An 18,842-nucleotide genomic window follows, 5' to 3' on the forward strand; every position below is an offset into this window, starting at 1 on the left:
TTATGAAAATATTTTATTTTTGTACTTTAAGTATTTTGCCAGAATATATTATCAAAGTCAAAATACTGATAAACTGATAAATGAAACCGGTGTTGTACTAAGAGTTTATTGTTTATCCACTTATGGCACTATGAGACTTGCTGTCAATCTGTGACTTGGCTAATTATGTGGTATCTTCATGGATCATGCTTCCATGCAGTCACTTGTTTGTCTGGTCCAGATTTGATTACAGATACAGTCTTGTTAATCCGACTCTCGTTAATCCGACAATCGGCTTTATCCGACACTATAATGATTGGGACCTATAAAATCAGTGCTATTTTGACCCGTTAATCCGACAGTCTCGCACTCCGACTCGGACACACCTAATTTTCTACGAATTACCAAAATCACTCATTAATCAGTCTCGTTAATCCGACACAGTGATCAGCGTACGTCATCTGCCTGCGAGTACACAGCCTGTGTTTTGATGCGAGACGAGTCTCTTAGCTTTGCGGTACCAGTTTCAAACTTGCGACTTCCATTCCAGACTATGCTTTTTAAAGTATTTTGAATAAGTCATACAGTCCATAATAGTTGTTTTGTGTTGAGCTTTAGAGGTTGCAAGATTAGAAAACATATTCCGCCAACAATGTAACATAACAATATGAATATTTCATTTACCGGTATATTTAATTTATTACGTGTTTGTATCGTTATCTATCGTGTAGTTGTCCGATCACAAACGTTGATACTACTTAATTTTGTTTATCCGACATACTCGTTAATCTGACATAATCATATGCAACCAACCATGTCGGATTAACGGGACTTGACTGTAGTTGTGATAAAGCGGTAACATTGCTAAGTGCACAGTTCAGCAACAGTCATTCACTAATCCAAGTCGTTACTTGTGTGCATTATTTCTATTTCTTCAGATACAGACGAGTGTCTTAATAACAATGGCGGTTGCAATGATCGCTGTGAGAATCAGTTCGGCTACTTCAACTGCTACTGTGACATGGATGGGTTCCTCCTGGGGGAGGACGGCTTCACCTGTGCCGGTGAGTGCGTTGTCATTGTAACATACAGACCCCCCTCCACAGCCTAGCTGCTTCCATTTTTTTTTCGGGTGACAATTTGTTTTTCTGTTTATGGATTTGACAGAACCAGATTCAAAAAACACAATGAGAAACTGAATTAAAATAGTTTAAATGTGTTTTTTATTCGTCCGTTCACAGGAACCTGGGTGACATTGTACAAAACAACCTTAGCGTTACGATTGTTGTAAGTCTGTGTTAGATATGGGAGTTACTATCACCAACGCTATTTTCTAAAATCTTTTTTTCCAAATTTGTCTGCAAAGAGCACTTACTTTGGAATCTTAGATAAATGCCTGCTTTTACAATCAAGCACCAGGTGTTCGTGGTTATAGAGAAGGTGTTTGATAGTATAAGAAAGTCATGCAAATTTATTGAATCTCCAGATTCCTGTGGTCTGACTGCATGCTCTATCTTTGATGGATTAATATAGTTAAAAGCTGAATAAAGAAAACAAAGCCATTTTTGACAGAAGTAAATGTACGTATGTGTTTCTGTAAAAGTAGTCTTCATTGGATTTATTTTTCCCCACTAAACCAACCAAATGACTTTTAACATATTAGCTAACAGTAGTCTTGGTGGGGAGGCAGAAAATGTATTTGTTATTTTTGTTTCTTTAATCATTACATCATCAATACTAGTTCTTACACTTCTGAATTCAAATGAAATTCATATTATGTACATGTCCTTATATACATAATACCCGGACCCGTGAAGATCTGGGATAGACTAGATCTTCAGCAACCCATGCTTGCCGTAAAAGGCGACTAACGGGACCACCGTGATATGGCTGGAATATTGCTGAATGCGGCGTTAAACAACAAACTAACAAACATGTTTCTTAGGAGTGGCGTTTATTTAATCTTCACTCACTCAGCTTGCTCAGAGGATAATGTGATCAGATAGTTACATTGTTGATGCATATCTATCAACATATTTAATCTTGTTGCGGAACTGTTCCTTTACTTAAAAACAAGGAAGTTCTTGACAATAGTTCTTTTCAATAATGCACTTCCTCATGGAATTATATTAGTTGATTATGGAGATGACAAATATTGACAAACCGATTGACTGGTACACCCTTACTTGCAATAAGTAGTAGATACAATGATGACAGATATTGGCGAGGGTCGCATCCAGTAATTAATAGATATGATGATGACAGATATTGACAATGTCACATCCAGTAATTAATAGATACGATGATGACAGATATTGACGAGTGTCGCATCCAGTAATTAATAGGTACGGTGATGACAGATATTGACGAGTATCGCATCCAGTGATTAATAGATACGGTGATGACAGATATTGACGAGTGTCGCATCCAGTAATTAATAGATATGATGATGACAGATATTGACGAGTGTCGCATCCAGTAATTAATAGATACGGTGATGACAGATATTGACGAGTATCGCATCCAGTGATTAATAGATACGGTGATGACAGATATTGACGAGTGTCGCATCCAGTGATTAATAGATACGGTGATGACAGATATTGACGAGTGTCGCATCCAGTAATTAATAGATACGTTGATGACAGATATTGACGAGTGTCGCATCCAGTGATTAATAGATACGATGATGACAGATATTAACGAGTGTCGCATCCAGTGATTAATAGATACGATGATGACAGATATTGACGAGTGTGCGATCGAGGCGGACCAATGTGAGGACCAGTGTGTCAACGTACCGGGGTACTACAGTTGTGAATGCCTGCAGGATGGCTTTGTGGTTGCCAAGGACAACATAACCTGCACAGGTAAAACCCACTTGTTATTTACTCTTAATGAAATTTTCGTTCATATTCATAATAATTCTGGGGCGGTCGGGTAGCCTAGTGGTTAAAGCGTTCGCTCGTCATGCCGAAGACCCGGGTTCGATTCCCGACATGGGTACAATGTGTGAAGCCCATTTCTGGTGTCCCCCACCGTGATATTGCTGGAATATTGCTAAAAGCGGCGTAAAACCATACTCACTCACTCACTCATAATAATTCTATACCACTTCATACTTTTGTTATAAGTGTTCTATATCCGATTTCTTTGTAGTAAGTACAAATGAAAGTTCTCTAACCGACAGGCATTTGAATCAAATCTTGAAATTCATACACCCTTATCCCAGTGGGCATTCCAATTTAGAGTTGCTCCTCAGGATCCTATGCTTGTCGTAGGAGGAAACTGACTGGATTGGGCAGCCAGGCTCAAGCTCTTGTTACTAAAGTTTGAGTTTTTTCCCCTTGTCCAAGATAAACACTGTATTTTTGTTTTCACCTCCTAAATCTTGGCATGTCTATTAAGACAGTGCACAGAACAAGAACTAAGTTCATGAACCATGCCATGTATCCTCAATGTAACAATGAGTTGTAAAGACTGATCAACCTAGCAAATCATTGCAATTGTCAAAGGCCCAAAGGCAATATATTGAAGACATATTCAAAAAATTATACTCACATGGGTAGAAACTAATATTTTTAGTCCGATAGTCCTTACAATGATGACATAAAGCAAAACTCTTAAAAATGACAAATTTCAGCTACTGTGCCCTGATGATACCTTAACTGTTGGGCAGATTGGCAAGGACTACAGGACTAGAGCCAATTTCTGATGCTGACTATGAGTGGTATCAATAGTTGTAATAAAATGGAAAAAGAAATCATATACTTATAAGACCTCTACCTGAAGTGCCACATTTGTATTCATTCTCATAGTTTTATATCATCTAATTTTGCATTGCTATAGAATTGTTGTACGGGTAACAGTATTGATATAGCGATCAACATGTGCACCTGTCCGTCTGTTCTCCCCTGTTGGTGCCTTTTGATGATTTGGGATTTTTTTGTTTTTGTTTTCATGACAACTAGTTGGTCTTTACCGAATATGGGGGTAGTGCTCTTAAAGACCAGAACTCCAAAACCATTGAATATTTCTAGATGAAAACATGCTGAACAGATCGGTCGAGCGGTGAACAATTGTGAAGAGTAAAAATGCCTTCAAGAGTTCTTGTCAAGGGAAGGTAACTCTTCACTTGCATGCATTCCTGAATGGCGGTGTAGGAGTCTTACTCAAAGGCTACCATGAGGAAATTGGTCACCAGCAACCCATGCTTGTCCCCTGTGAAGATCCGGGTTAGAATTGGTCTTCAGCAACCCATGCTTGTCCCCTGTGAAGATCCGGGTTAGAATTGGTCTTCAGCAACCCATGCTTGTCCCCTGTGAAGATCCATGTTAGAATTGGTCTTCAGCAACCCATGCTTGTCCCCTGTGAAGATTCGGGTTAGAATTGGTCTTCAGCAACCCATGCTTGTCCCCTGTGAAGATCCATGTTAGAATTGGTCTTCAGCAACCCATGCTTGTCCCCTGTGAAGATCCATGTTAGAATTGGTCTTCAGCAACCCATGCTTGTCCCCTGTGAAGATCCATGTTAGAATTGGTCTTCAGCAACCCATGCTTGTCCCCTGTGAAGATTCGGGTTAGAATTGGTCTTCAGCAACCCATGCTTGTCCCCTGTGAAGATCCATGTTAGAATTGGTCTTCAGCAACCCATGCTTGTCCCCTGTGAAGATCCATGTTAGAATTGGTCTTCAGCAACCCATGCTTGTCCCCTGTGAAGATTCGGGTTAGAATTGGTCTTCAGCAACCCATGCTTGTCCCCTGTGAAGATTCGGGTTAGAATTGGTCTTCAGCAACCCATGCTTGTCCCCTGTGAAGATCCATGTTAGAATTGGTCTTCAGCAACCCATGCTTGTCCCCTGTGAAGATTCGGGTTAGAATTGGTCTTCAGCAACCCATGCTGGTCGCCTGTGAAGATCCATGTTAGAGTTGGTCTTCAGCAACACATGCTTGTCGTAAGAGGCGACTATACTTGTCGTAAGAGATGACTAACAGGATCTGGTGGTCAGGTTTGCCGACTTGGTTGATGCATGTCATCGTATCTCAATTGCGTAGATCATTGCTCATAAAGTACATCACTGGATTGTCTCGTCCATACTTGATTATATCAGCTGGAATATTGGTGAGTGTGGGTTAAACAACAGACAAACAAAGCTTACTCAAAGGAAGTTCTGGAAGGAAGAGGCACCTGCATGAGATTTATTCCCAGTTTGAAACAATGTTATGTTTCCTTGTTTCATGTTTGCGTGTGTGTGAGTAACTTGAGTCGTTGCCTGTGTCAGAGTGTGAGCAGGATGAGTACTACAGCCGGACTGATGGAGCATGTCACCCTTGCCCAGCCAACTCCATCGTCTCCTCGCAACTCCGCTCGCGCTTCGCCCAGTCTCACGCTGACTGCGAGTGTCGGCCAGGGTATGAAGGCGACCCCCCATACAACATACCCTGTATAGGTACGTCACAAACAACACATTTCACTTATAAGAGCTTTGATGGATAATATTGAAATTTTGATATTGATACTGATGTTGTACCAGTGAACAATGAGAATATCAATACAAATATTGTTATTACACTACAGAAGGACATGCCTATACTGCATCATGTGACATCGCAGTGCTTCACTAATATTTCATAATTGGGGAATTGGGGGACGGTGAGATTGGAGATGGTCATGAAAACGTGACACAGGCGAAAGAGGGGTCATTCAAATTATCACCAATGGTGAGGGGAGGGACCATAAAAAATGTCACAGTTCTATTTTTTCAAATAACTAATGTTTAAATTTGAACATTATGTAGGCACTTTGGAGGGGGGGGGGGCGGCATGAAGAAAATCAGGAGAGTTATGAAAATATGATACATCAAATGGATAGGGTTGGGAACAGATACATATGATACATTCCTAGGTCCAATCTCACTGCTCTTCCTATAACAAATGAGATGACCCTCATGTAGGATTCCGAGAGGCAGCTGGTAGAAACTGTTTCACTGTGACCCATGCTGTGTTGCAGATCGTGACGAGTGTTCTCTGGGGGAGATCTACTGTGAGCATGGCTGTATCAATCAGCCAGGCAGCGCCCAGTGCGACTGCCCGCAGGGATACACATCAGAGGCAGACAAAGTCAACTGTGTTGGTATGTGCTCGATTCAGGAGATATGTACACCAGGGCTTTAGTTGTTCACAGATCTGCCCTAAGTTTCATAAATGTGGAATAAGTTGAAGATTTAAGATTTGTAAAGTTATTTCTTATTCCTGTTGAGTCAAATAACAAAAAATAATATTGTCTCTCAGGCCTAAATCCATCTCTGAGTACAGCCCATCTCCGAGAAATACCCATCTCTGAGAAATACCCATCTCCGTGTAGAGCCCATCTCCGAGTACTACCCATCTCTAAGTACTGCCTATCTCTGAGTACTACCCATCTCTGAGAACTTTCCAACTCTGAGTACAGCCCATCTCCGAGTACTACCCATCTCTAAGTACTGCCTATCTCTGAGTACAGCCCATCTCCGAGAACTACCCATCTTCGAGTACTGCCCATCTCTGAGTACACGTTTCAGCACGTGTTAATGGGATTTGAAAGCTCCAGCTGACCAATCAGTATTGTCCAAAGTCTCGTAGGATATCATATACCGGTACAGTCAAACACCATTGTGCCAAACTTTAATGTGTCAAACTTTGTCTGAAAGTAAAAGCTTTTAACTTGTGTGTTTCTTCTTTATTCATCATTTTCGGGTTGTGTCAAACCTCGGGAAACTCGAAGTATTTACGTAGGTCCCTTCAACTTCGACACATCAGTGTTTGACTGGGTACTACTCACAATAACTTAAAGAAGACCAACTTTTTCCTATGGCTGTTGTTAATCTGTCATGGCCATGGCCAAGAGATTAACTATAGTCATATGAAAACATAGGATGTTCTTTAACTTCTTCTGAGTAGTATACTGTAAATCTTGAAATTAATGCGAGCGTGAAGCGAGTGGTCTTTGCTCGCATTATTAAACATCGCATTTATTTCAACAATAAGATAGTTTGGATAGCGGGCGCATTCTTTTCGAGACGCATTAATTTCACGATTTACAGTATATATATATTGTGCCTGTAGATATTGATGAATGTGAGGTGAACCAAGGTGGCTGCAACCACATCTGCATCAACACCGACAGCTCCTACAACTGCGAATGTGATGGAGATGGCTACATCATGATGGAGGACAAGCACACTTGTCAAGGTAAGACTAGCTACAGGTGGGACGAAAGAGGCTGTATCAGTTTGTCAAGGTACATCTTACATACATGAAAGTGAAGTGTATTGAGACAACTTTTTACCATTAGTTGATCCGAACTATTGGCGCCTACAGCTTGCCTGGCGTGTTCCAGACATCAACGAGTGTGAGGACCCCCGGTACTGCTCCCATGGGTGCGAGAACGTTGAGGGAAGTGTGGTGTGTCTGTGTCCTGAAGGCTACCGGCTTGACCTTGACCTCAGGACGTGTGTAGGTAAGCGGTGACAGATACGGTAAAGGTACCTCTGCATAATACAAATATTATAATGATAAAACCCCATATGGCCAGACTAGTTTTATGTCTCGTTTTATTCATTCAATGAAAGGCAAGGGTCAAAATTATAAAGAAATAGAAAAAATTGTGATTTTAGGTTCAATTTCTATATGAATAAAAGGTCAAACAATATTACATGCAAAAAGATGTTAAAAATAAGAATACTTTTAATCAAACACAGCATTTAGCCTTTACTGACTTATTGGCGGGGTACCCCTACAACAAGAAGGTACAATAGTCCCTATTAGTTGATAGCTATTTCCCCGTAGTAAACAATCTGATAATCACAATATCATGCCAAATATTTGCAGTTTACTACTACCACTACCATTACCACTACCACCTCTACTACTTCCACTATCACTACCACTACCACTACTTCTACTACCACTAACTACCGACCCTTGAGGATCCGGGTTAGAATTGGTCTTCTGTAACCCATGCTTATCGTAAAAGGCGACTATGCTTGTTGTAAGAGGCGACATGTCATTGTATCCCAACTGCGTGGATCGATGCTCATGATGTCAGTCACTGGATTGTCTTGTCCAGACCCGATTATTTACAGACCGCCATCATATAGCTGGAATATTGTGGCGTTAAACAATAAACAAACAAACAAACAAAACTACTAACTACCACTACCCCTACCACTACTGCTACTACAACTACTACTACTCGAATTTCATTATCAGCTCCCTGGGGAGTATGCAACCCAAACTGCTTCAGGAGGTGCTAGGTTAACAGTGACATACACACCACACCATAAACACCATCTCCCATCCAATCCTACCAGGTACCCATTCATTGCTGGGTGAACAGGGGCATACTTCAAGCTCTTTCCAAATGAGACACAACATGTGTTACATGTGTCTCCGTGTTGGGCAGGGTCACAGCCCAAGAAACTCTCAGGGAGTCGAGCTGCCAAATATAGTCACCCATCCAACTGATGTCACAGCGTAACTTTGCCTGTGGTGTGTGCACTGTCCACGGGCCACAGGCCACCACAGCTGAACATGACAAAACTAATTAAGAAATAAACAAGTCGGTTTTTTTTATATGAGATATCAACATTACGTACAGCCTCTTGAAGGATGTTGATAGAATGTACAAGCTTTAAAAATATTTACACAAATTTAATTAATGATGACTCATTGAATAGAACCCAACCTCGAAAATGCCGGAAAAGTTCATTTTACGAACAGGTGGGTTAAGTTTGTAATATTCTCACAATCCTCATGTCGATCATCTATACCCTTTCTCCTAATACCAATTGTCATATCTCTCCCACTTTTGGATGCGATCGTTTGACAATTGTGTTTATCTGTCCAGCCCAGCTACATCTATGGGGAACAACTCACTGGACACTTCCGTCTGTAAAGTAACGTCATTCAATATATGACGTCATCAGGTTGAGAGCGCATGTTCGAATCACCAGAAACGACATCAAAATAGAACAATGTTTTATTGTAAAATAAACCAAGCTTCGTTCTTCATTGTTCTTTGCTATTTATCGCGTAGCTATCTTATATTCCGTAAGAAATGTGTTAATGTGTCTATAGCTTTTTCATGACTTTATCATCTTTTTGTGTGTCAGATTTTGATGAATGCTCAGCCTTTGATACGCCGTGTGACCAGATCTGCATCAACTCGCTCGCATCCTTTGAGTGTGGATGCCGGAATGGATATAAACTGTCCTGGAACAAGACCTCCTGCATAGGTGAGTTGAAAAATGTCATGCTTGTTCAGTAGCAGCTACCGTAGATCATGAAATTCGGGTAAGAATGAAATAAATAAGAAAAATGAGGGTCTCTCACAAATAAAGTGATTCATTTTTTTGACAGATTGGAGTATATTGTCATGTCAGGTTCACTGTGCATGGCAGAAACAATGACATGCGTAACAAACTCCAATATGTTTTCACTGCTAAGAGGAACGCGAACCACGGAAACATATAGAGAAGTATGAACGTTAAGAAGAGATGTTTCCAATGTGTACCACTTAATGACAAAACTAACAATCAGTCAAGTGTTACCACAGTGTCTTTATTCTTATCATGATGTGCTGCACCTGATTTCCAAACTATACATGCTTATCTTGCACAAGACAAATAGTGAATCTCGAGTCGTGGATCTATGACATCACATGTGATGCGTTCATGAGTGTCGGTTCACACATCATACCATTATGTTTGTTTGCGATAAGAGCAAATCTAATATCTCTTGAATATGAGTAAGTCTTCACATATTAACCAACATGTATGGTAATTGTGTTTCTTTTGGAAGTGGGCGGTCGGGTAGCCTAGTGGTTAAAGCATTCGCTCGTCACGCCGAAGACCCAGGTTCGATTCCCGACATGGGTACAATGTGTGAAGCCAATTTCTGGTGTCCCCCAGACAAAGTGTGGCCTCAGTGTTAGGGAGGCAGGGTCCGGACTAACATGGTTTCGCTTCATCCGACATTACAGAGTAAAACTCCGTCAATGCCTCCCTGGCTTCTAGCAACCCATGCTTGCCGTAAAAGGTGACTATGCTTGTCGTAAAAGGCGACTAATGGGATCGGGAGGTCAGGCTCGCTGACTTGGTTGATGCATGTCATCGATCCCAATTGCGTTGATCGATGATCAAGACATCAATCACTGGATTGTCTGGCCCAGACTCGATTATTTACAGACCGCCCTCATATAGCTGGAATATTGCTGAGTGCGGCGTTAAACAACAAACCAACCAACCAACCCTGGCTTCTGTTGCAGATGTGAATGAGTGTATGGAGGGGGAGAGTGTCTGTCAGGAGGGCTGCATCAACACTATCGGATCCTTCAAGTGCGTGTGTAACACCCAGGGGTACGTCTCCGCGGATGATGGAGCTGCTTGCGTCGGTATGTACTTGCACGTCACTAGACTTTAAGACTCCACTGTTCCAAATATATTCACAGATGTCAAATAAAATTATAATTTTGTGCCTATAGATCTTTTTCTTACATTCTTTAATTTTAGGTCAAAAACAAATATGTAATTTACCCTGTGGATTTCCAGGTTAGAGTTGGTCCCCAGTAACCTGTGCTGGTTGTTAGAGGTGACTTCATGGATCCAAAGGTCATGCTTGGTGATTTTATTGTGGATTGCATGTCATCGCATCCCTGTGGCATGGGGCTTTGCTCATTATATCAATCACTGGTTTGTCTGGTCGAGATTTGGTTGTTCACTGGCCACAGTCGTTTAGCTGAATATTGCCAAACAAACAAACGATCAACGAATGTAAGTAATGAAATATGTTTCAATTCAGGTCCGCATTGGAAGGGAAGTAACTCTTCTACTGTTTATTCAAATGGGCACTTCTACATTTCTGAACATTTGTTATTTTAGTACTACAGTTATGGAAATAAAAAGGATCAGCTGTTGCATGTCCTCTGTGAAATTCTTCAAATTCCATGGTAGATTTTAGTAGCTTGTGTTTCCATTAAGAAAAAGATAAATTTGTTTTTGTTGCAAAGAAACTTTCTCCGATGTTTCCAATTCAGAATCCATTTTCATTAAATAAGTCATATATTTTTGTGTGTCTGAAGTGGACCTTCAAACCAAAGTTGAGGATATTATTGTGCCATAAAATATATGTTTACTGCAGTATGAGATAGGGCTGGGACGAGTCCAAATATACTACCCGGGTACCCACCCCCTATTACCCGACCCTATCCGGGTACCCACTGTACGTCTTAGGAGATGTCTCAATCGTCCGATTGGGAACATTTTTAGCATAGCCCTGGCATAACGTATGTAGATACTTGTATTAAACAATCTGGTCATTCATACACTGAAGTTGACTTAAATATATCTTTATTCAACCATATGAAAAATCAGAAGTCGTGCATAGTCAGGAAGAAATGAGAACATTAGTGACTTGTAATGGAACCATACAGTCCTAGATAATTTTTGCCATTATACAATATATCACGTGACTAACTACGGGTCCGGGTAGTCCTGTGGGTACCCGGGTCCTACTCAGTACCCAACCGACCCGGGTACCCAAGTTACCAGTCCCAGCCCTAGTATGAGAATACTGCTATGCTGGTCCACATTATCTCGGGTTGCACGGGTGGCCCAGTCGTCCAAGGCGCCGCGATTCGTTGTGCAGAGTTACGTCCCTTGGGCACGCCAGAAACCTATGATTGTGGGTTCGAATCCCGGTTCGCCCCAGTTATGTTTCTAGGTTTGTCAGCACCATACCCGTGCGTGTGGGTTTCACCGAAGTGGTAAACATCTGAGACCTGCATCACTTCGGGCTATCCTGTCACATTAAGCTGACACGCCGCAATATAACTGGAATATTGTTAAAAGCGGCGTTAAACCCAACTGACTCACTCACCACATTATATCGGCTTGTTCCAGATGTTAACGAATGCAGCCTAAACACAACCAAAAGCCTGTGTCAGCAAGAATGTATAAATCTGCCCGGCACCTATCGATGTGGCTGTCATGTTGGTTACCGGAAGGCTGGGGCGACCAAGTGCGCTGGTGAGTACTTCGTCCTGTTGGCCACCTTGCCTCACCCCACGGGGACCTGGAGTAGAATGTGTCCCAAGCACCCCAGGCTATGAAACCAGTGTGGACAAATACAATACACCTGCATGCACGTCGCTATATAAGTACAATGATCTTGAACATGACATTGAACCCCATCACCTATCACTTCAAGATTGGGTAGGGTGCTGACCATGTTGCTGTAACCATGGTGTTTGTTGCTGTAACCATAGTGTTTGATGTAACCATGGTGTTTGATGTAACCATAGTGTTTGATGTAACCATGGTGTTTGTTGTAACCATGGTGTTTGATGTAACCATGGTGTTTGTTGTAACCATGGTGTTTGATGTAACCATAGTGTTTGATGTAACCATGGTGTTTGTTGCTGTAACCATAGTGTTTGATGTAACCATGGTGTTTAATGTAACCATGGTGTTTGATGTAACCATGGTGTTTAATGTAACCATGGTGTTTGTTGCTGTAACCATGATGTTTGATGTAACCATGGTGTTTGTTGCTGTAACCATGGTGTTTGATGTAACCATGATGTTTGATGTAACCATGGTGTTTGATGTAACCATGATGTTTGATGTAACCATGGTGTTTGTTGTAACCATGGTGTTTAATGTAACCATGATGTTTGTTGCTGTAACTATGGTGTTGATGCTGTAACCATGATGTTTGTTGCTGTAACCATAGTGTTGATGCTGTAACCATGGTGTTTGATGCAGCATGCCTCAGGGGATACTACCGAGACAGGACAGACAAGGGGTGTCAGCGTTGCCCCCCTCGCTCTTCCACCAAGAGCGGTGCTAGCACCTCCATCGCCAGTTGTCTGTGTCGCACCGGCTACGTGGGAGACCCCAGCAACAACATCCCCTGCACAGGTACACTTACCCACAATGCTCCTTGTTGATTGCCTGGAAGTTTGCAACATGTAGGACTACATTGTGATACGTATTGCAACATATGAGATAACTACACGATAAGTCACAACGAACAACAAAGAATGAGCTGTTTATTCATGGTAAATTATTTTTTCTGTCATGACTTGATTTAGAATGGAGATTCGAACATACGCAAACAATTTGATGATGTCGAAGTACGGCGAATCTATTTTTGAAATGGGTTCCGTCCGTACGTCCGTGTGTGCATGTGTGCCATAACAGTTTGGGACCATTGTTAAAATGGGCTTGTTTACTTTTGGTATTGTCATTTACATATTTATTACTTATGTAACTTGAAGACAAGTATGAGCTATTGTTGGCAGTGGTGATGTGCAATCATTAACAAGACTTTGGGCTGCTGTTCCTGGCGACAATAACTGTATTGGTGGAAGTATTTTTGGGTGGAGCAGGCGCACTGCGTTGTTCGTCTTAACATTACAGCAGCAACATACTGTTGTGGTTTCTTCCAGTTTCGAACAACTGTCCTTTTTTTCAAAAGATCAGTACCACACGTTTTCCCCTTTTTAAATAAACAATGGTGGTGGAGAGGCTGGACTGGTGTTTGTAACCACCGTACACTTAACCAGGGAAGTACAAGGGCTGATTAGAGAGTTTGAGTCTCACATGGAAGGAATTGCAAATCTTCAGTTGGGGACATTACATGATGTAATAGAGGTATATCTACAAGGTTGTAGACCCGTGAAGATCCTGGATAGAATAGGTCTTCAGCTACCCATGCTTGCTGTAAAAGGCGACTATGCTTGTTGTAAAAGGCAACTAACATATCGGGTGATTTGCCTCGCTGAATTGGTTCACCCCGTGGGGACGCGGAGTAGATGTGTCCCCAGCACCCCCGGCTCTCTGGTCATACCAAAAGGACCCGTGAAGATCTGAGTAGTGAATAGGTCTTCAGCAGCCAACTCTTGGCATAAGTGGTGACTATGCTTGCAGTAAGAGGTGAATAACTGTATCAGATGGTCATGCTAGCTGACTTGGTTGATGCATGTCATCGTAACCTGATTGCTTAGATTGATGCTCATGATGTCAATCACTGGATTGTCTGGTCCACACTCGATTATTTACAGACCGCCGTCATATAGCTGGAATATTGCTGTGTGCGGCGTTTAACAGCAAACAAACAAACACAAGGTTGTATGTTTAGGTTGCTAGCATCGGACTGACTGTTGTCATTGTTACTATGCAATCTTTCATGTTTGAATCCTTTGTGGTGGAAAATTTACAACAGCTGAAGTTGTTTTTAGTGAGTGAGTGAGTATAGTGTTACGCCGCTTTTAGCAATATTCCAGCAATATCACGGTGGGGGACACGAGAAATGGGCTTCACACATTGTGTACCATGTCGGGAATTCGGCGAAGATTCGGGTCTTCAGCGTGACGACTGAACGCTTTAACCACTAGGCTACCTGACCTCCCCAGGTTTTAGTGAACAAGTGTTGCTATGATGTTCATCTTCATGGAGAGCTACAATGCAGTGCCCAGCTGGAATGATGTTTTTCAGACTTTGACGAGTGTAGCAGCAACATCCTTGGATGTAGTCACATTTGTATGAACACTGACGGAAGTGCCTACTGTACCTGTCCAGGGGGCTACAGGCTGACTCCAGACAGGAAGACCTGTCAGGGTGAGTGAGGGGGTGAGTGAAGACTTGATCAGGGTGAGTGAAGGAGTGAGTGAAGACTTGTCAGGGTGAGTGAAGGAGTGAGGGAAGACCTGTCAGGGTGAGTGAAGGAGTGAGGGAAGACCTGTCAGGGTGAGTGAAGGAGTGAGGGAAGACCTGTCAGGGTGAGTGAAGGAGTGAGGGAAGACCTGTCAGGGTGAGTGAAGGAGTGAGGGAAGACTTGTCAGGGTGAGTGAAGGAGTGAGGGAAGACTTGTCAGGGTGAGTGAAGGAGTGAGGGAAGACTTGTCAGGGCATGTCAGTAGAGAGTGAGTGAAGGAGTGAGGGAAGACTTGTCAGGGCATGTCAGTAGAGAGTGAGTGAGTGAGTGAGGGAAGACTTGTCAGGGCATGTCAGTAGAGAGTGAGTGAGTGAGTGAAGACTTGTCAAGGTATGTCAGTAGAGAGTGAGTGAGTGAAGACCTGTCAAGGTATGTCAGTAGAGAGTGAGTGAGTGAAGACCTGATAAGGTATGTCAGTAGAGAGTGAGTGAGTGAGTGAAGACCTGTCAAGGTATGTCAGTAGAGAGTGAGTGAGTGAGTGAAGACTTGTCAGGGTATGTCAGTAAAGAGTGAGTGAGTGAGTGAAGACCTGTCAAGGTATGTCAGTAGAGAGTGAGTGAGTGAGTGAAGACTTGTCAGGGTATGTCAGTAGAGAGAGTGAGTGAAGACTTGTCAAGGTATGTCAGTAGAGAGTAAGTGAGTGAGTGAATGAAGACTTGTCAAGGTATATCAGTAGAGAGTGAGTGAGTGAAGAGCTGTCAAAGTATGTCAGTAGAGAGTGAGTGAGTGAAGACTTGTCAGGGTATGTCAGTAGAGAGTGAGTGAGTGAAGACCTGTCAAGGTATGTCAGTAGAGAGTGAGTGAGTGAGTGAGTGAAGACTTGCCAGGGTATGTCAGTAGAGATTGAGTGAGTGAGTGAGTGAATAAGCGAGTATTTTAAACCAAGAATGAATCTGATTGTTGATGTTTACCACTTCTATAAAACCTACAAGCATGGATGAGTTGCTGACAGATCAATTATTATAATCAGGACACGTCTAGAATTCAAACTCCTGGCATGACCAAGGGAGGTAACTCTGTATAGCCAGTTGTGACATCTTGTGAAATATTTCATTTCATTGAATGTATATTCTTATGTTGATGATTTTCTAGACAAGTATGGCAAAAAGAAAGAGGTCTTAATGGGACTAAAGAGTAATGCAGTTGACAAGAGGTCGATTTTAAAAATAAATATTATTTTGATCATACAGGTATTATTCTAAACTGAGCCATGATGAATTTGCTAGTATAAGAAATTAACACACAATTGAGTATAATAACTGTCTCTTTCTTATTGTAGTGAGTGAGAAGCCTGAGTGTTGATGAGTTTACGGTGCTGTATTCTGCCTGCAGATGTTGATGAGTGTGTACGGTGCTGTATTCTGACTGCAGATGTTGATGAGTGCGTACAGTGCTGTATTCTGACTGCAGATGTTGATGAGTGTGTACAGTCCTGTATTCTGACTGCAGATGTTGATGAGTGTGTACAGTGTTGTATTCTGACTGCAGATGTTGATGAGCATGTACAGTGCTGTATTCTGACTTCAGATGTTGATGAGTATGTACAGTCCTGTATTCTGACTGCAGATGTTGATGAGTGTGTACAGTGCTGTATTCTGACTGCAGATGTTGATGAGTGTGTACAGTGCTGTATTCTGCCTGCAGATGTTGATGAGTGTGCCACCTCAAGCCATGGCTGTGACCAGAACTGTGTCAACACTATCGGCAGCTACCAGTGCGGGTGCGACCTCCGATACTTCACCACCTCCAATGACAGGACATGTATCGGTGAGATTCACGTTTATGTACTTATCTGACACTCACCAGTATTGCATCATGTTGGTGGGATTCCCGTTTATGTATTTATATTCTTCACCGTTAAGAGTAAGTTAGCTGGGTTTTACACCACTTTTAGCAATATTCCAGCAGTATCACGGCAGGGCACACCAGAAAAAGGCCTCACACAGTGTCCTCATGTAGGGAATCGAACCCGTACCTTTGGCGTAATGAGCAAACGCTTTAACCACCTCTCCGGGGCCATGGGTGGCCCAGTTGTCTAAGGCGCCACGATTCGCTGTGCAGAGTTGCGTCCCTTGGGCACGCCAGAAACCTATGATTGTGGGTTCGAATACCGGTTCGCCCCGATTATGTTTCCAGGTTTGTCAGCATCATACCTGTGATCGTGGGTTTCACCGAACGTCTGAGACCTGCATCACTTTGGGCTTTACTCCCACATTAAGCTGACATGCTGCGATATAACTGGAATATTGTTAAAAGCGACATTAAACCCAACACACTCACTCACTTTAACCACCTCTCCACTGATATGGTTTGTATGACACAGAAATGACTAGTGCTTAGTTATGATTCCATGGGAATGTGGTATAAGAATATGTCCCCAGCAGCCTTTCCTTGTCACATGAGACTAGCATAATTTTGAAGATTTCTTTTATAATCCGTTTTCTTGCAAAAAGTGCCAATCCTAGTTACGAAAGATGTTGATGTTGATGCCACATATATTATCCATCACATAGGTTTATCTGAACCAATGATCAATGTTGCAGACATCAACGAATGTGATGACAACAACTACGGCTGTGCGCACCAGTGCATCAACACCAACGGCGGGGCTCACTGCACATGCCCTGCTGGTTATGTCATCATCGAGGGAGGCAAGGAATGCACTGGTAGGACTCACACACAAGTCCACACTTTTTTTGTGGGAAAGATAATTTTAGCCCTAAAATTCAGTGCAGTAGGTCGAAAAAATAAAAAAAATAAAAGATAAAATTTCAATTTGAAATACTGCATTCGACATAATAAGCACCCCGCTCTAATAAACACCCACAGCGATATTTGCTAATATATTGGCTGGTGAACAATCCCAATTAGCACTCCATCTGATTGATCAATGTACACAAGACTTATTTATTCGCGTATAATACGCACTCGTGTGTTATATGCATTCTTAATTATGGGCAATTAAATTCTGGAAAAATGTATCTGTCACATTCCAGTGTGTCAGCAGAAACCACGAAATTTATCTTTCAACTCTCTTTCCCACCAAAATAATATTCTAATAAGAGCCCCCTATTTCTAATTTTGAGAGCGCCCTGGGCGCTTATTACGTCGAATACGGTATATGTTTTACCTGATGCTACAGACTGCTGCAGCTTCCCTACCTTTTCAAACAGACAGTACTGGAACGGTGAGACAGTTGAAACAGACAAAAGCCTGTGCCCTGATCCACCTTGGCTCATATCCGTCATATTCTTCTCTGTCTCTGATGTACATGTTTATGTTTTGGTCATCCATGCAGATAAACGTAGACATTTGTTCACCTATTTTGCCGAATATTGTGAAATGTATAACCGACCGAGGAAGTCAGGGAAAGACCGCCATCAACGTTGTCCAAACTGCAGCCCACCTTGAACTTTGACAGTGGATGTCCTGTACGCTCTGCCTTATCTTAGCGGGTTAATATCTTACAAAAAGGCTATTCAGAAACAAATCAACAAGCAGAAGTAGATGTTGAGCCCTCCACCTCCTAGGTTGTCGACCTTTCCCCCTCCGTCAGAGATGTTATCTTCCCTACCCCTAGGACCTGGGCAAGCTCCTCTACATCGGTGCCAGTGCCTCCAAAACTTACTAATCCGGTGACACCCTCCACTCAGGTTGACTTCTTTGACCCTACGTCCACCCGGGCCTTCTGGGTGCATGTGCTACAACACCGACCAGAAGACCTGTCTCTGCTGCCACTCGGCACGAGTCTCGCCAGCGTCCATCAGTCATCTGATCACCACTCCCATGCCTCTTCTGAGACATCATACCGCCAGTCTGCTGAATCTCGTCAATGAACGAGATCGCCTGAAGACCACTCTGACTACACCCGCAAGAGTCGCCTGACAGTCTCCAGAACACCCTCTTGACAACTGATCTTGGTTGCCATTGCCAAGATAAGTCACCTGGCGCCTGGTACCAGGAGCATTGGGACCTGAGATGTGCCATGCTTTTCCTGAAACCAGCGACAGAATAAGACCTTGACACCAGTCAAGCGACCCCTCAATAATGCCACTGAGATCGCTGCCACTCAGATGATGAATGGGTCTTCATCCCTGGCTATGTTGAA

General features: G+C 42.5%; 1 protein-coding gene across 2 annotated transcripts in view; it reads left to right on the plus strand.

Moving 5' to 3' along the window:
• Nucleotides 1-18,842, plus strand: part of LOC124117486 (fibrillin-2-like) — a 108,041-nt gene that overhangs the window by 64,206 nt on the left and 24,993 nt on the right. For both annotated transcript variants that reach the window (XM_048387317.1, XM_048387318.1), the window contains exons 10-22: nt 918-1,043; nt 2,724-2,849; nt 5,261-5,428; nt 5,989-6,111; nt 7,083-7,208; nt 7,357-7,476; nt 9,131-9,253; nt 10,285-10,410; nt 11,918-12,043; nt 12,782-12,937; nt 14,516-14,638; nt 16,379-16,501; nt 17,278-17,400. In XM_048387317.1, the coding sequence (XP_048243274.1) occupies nt 918-1,043; nt 2,724-2,849; nt 5,261-5,428; nt 5,989-6,111; nt 7,083-7,208; nt 7,357-7,476; nt 9,131-9,253; nt 10,285-10,410; nt 11,918-12,043; nt 12,782-12,937; nt 14,516-14,638; nt 16,379-16,501; nt 17,278-17,400 (1,689 nt within the window). The remainder of the gene's footprint in view (nt 1-917; nt 1,044-2,723; nt 2,850-5,260; nt 5,429-5,988; nt 6,112-7,082; nt 7,209-7,356; nt 7,477-9,130; nt 9,254-10,284; nt 10,411-11,917; nt 12,044-12,781; nt 12,938-14,515; nt 14,639-16,378; nt 16,502-17,277; nt 17,401-18,842) is intronic.

The sequence above is a fragment of the Haliotis rufescens genome, unplaced genomic scaffold, assembly GCF_023055435.1.
Source record: "Haliotis rufescens isolate VD_foot unplaced genomic scaffold, xgHalRufe1.0.p SCAF_7, whole genome shotgun sequence".
NCBI classification, from domain to species: Eukaryota; Metazoa; Mollusca; class Gastropoda; order Lepetellida; family Haliotidae; genus Haliotis; species Haliotis rufescens.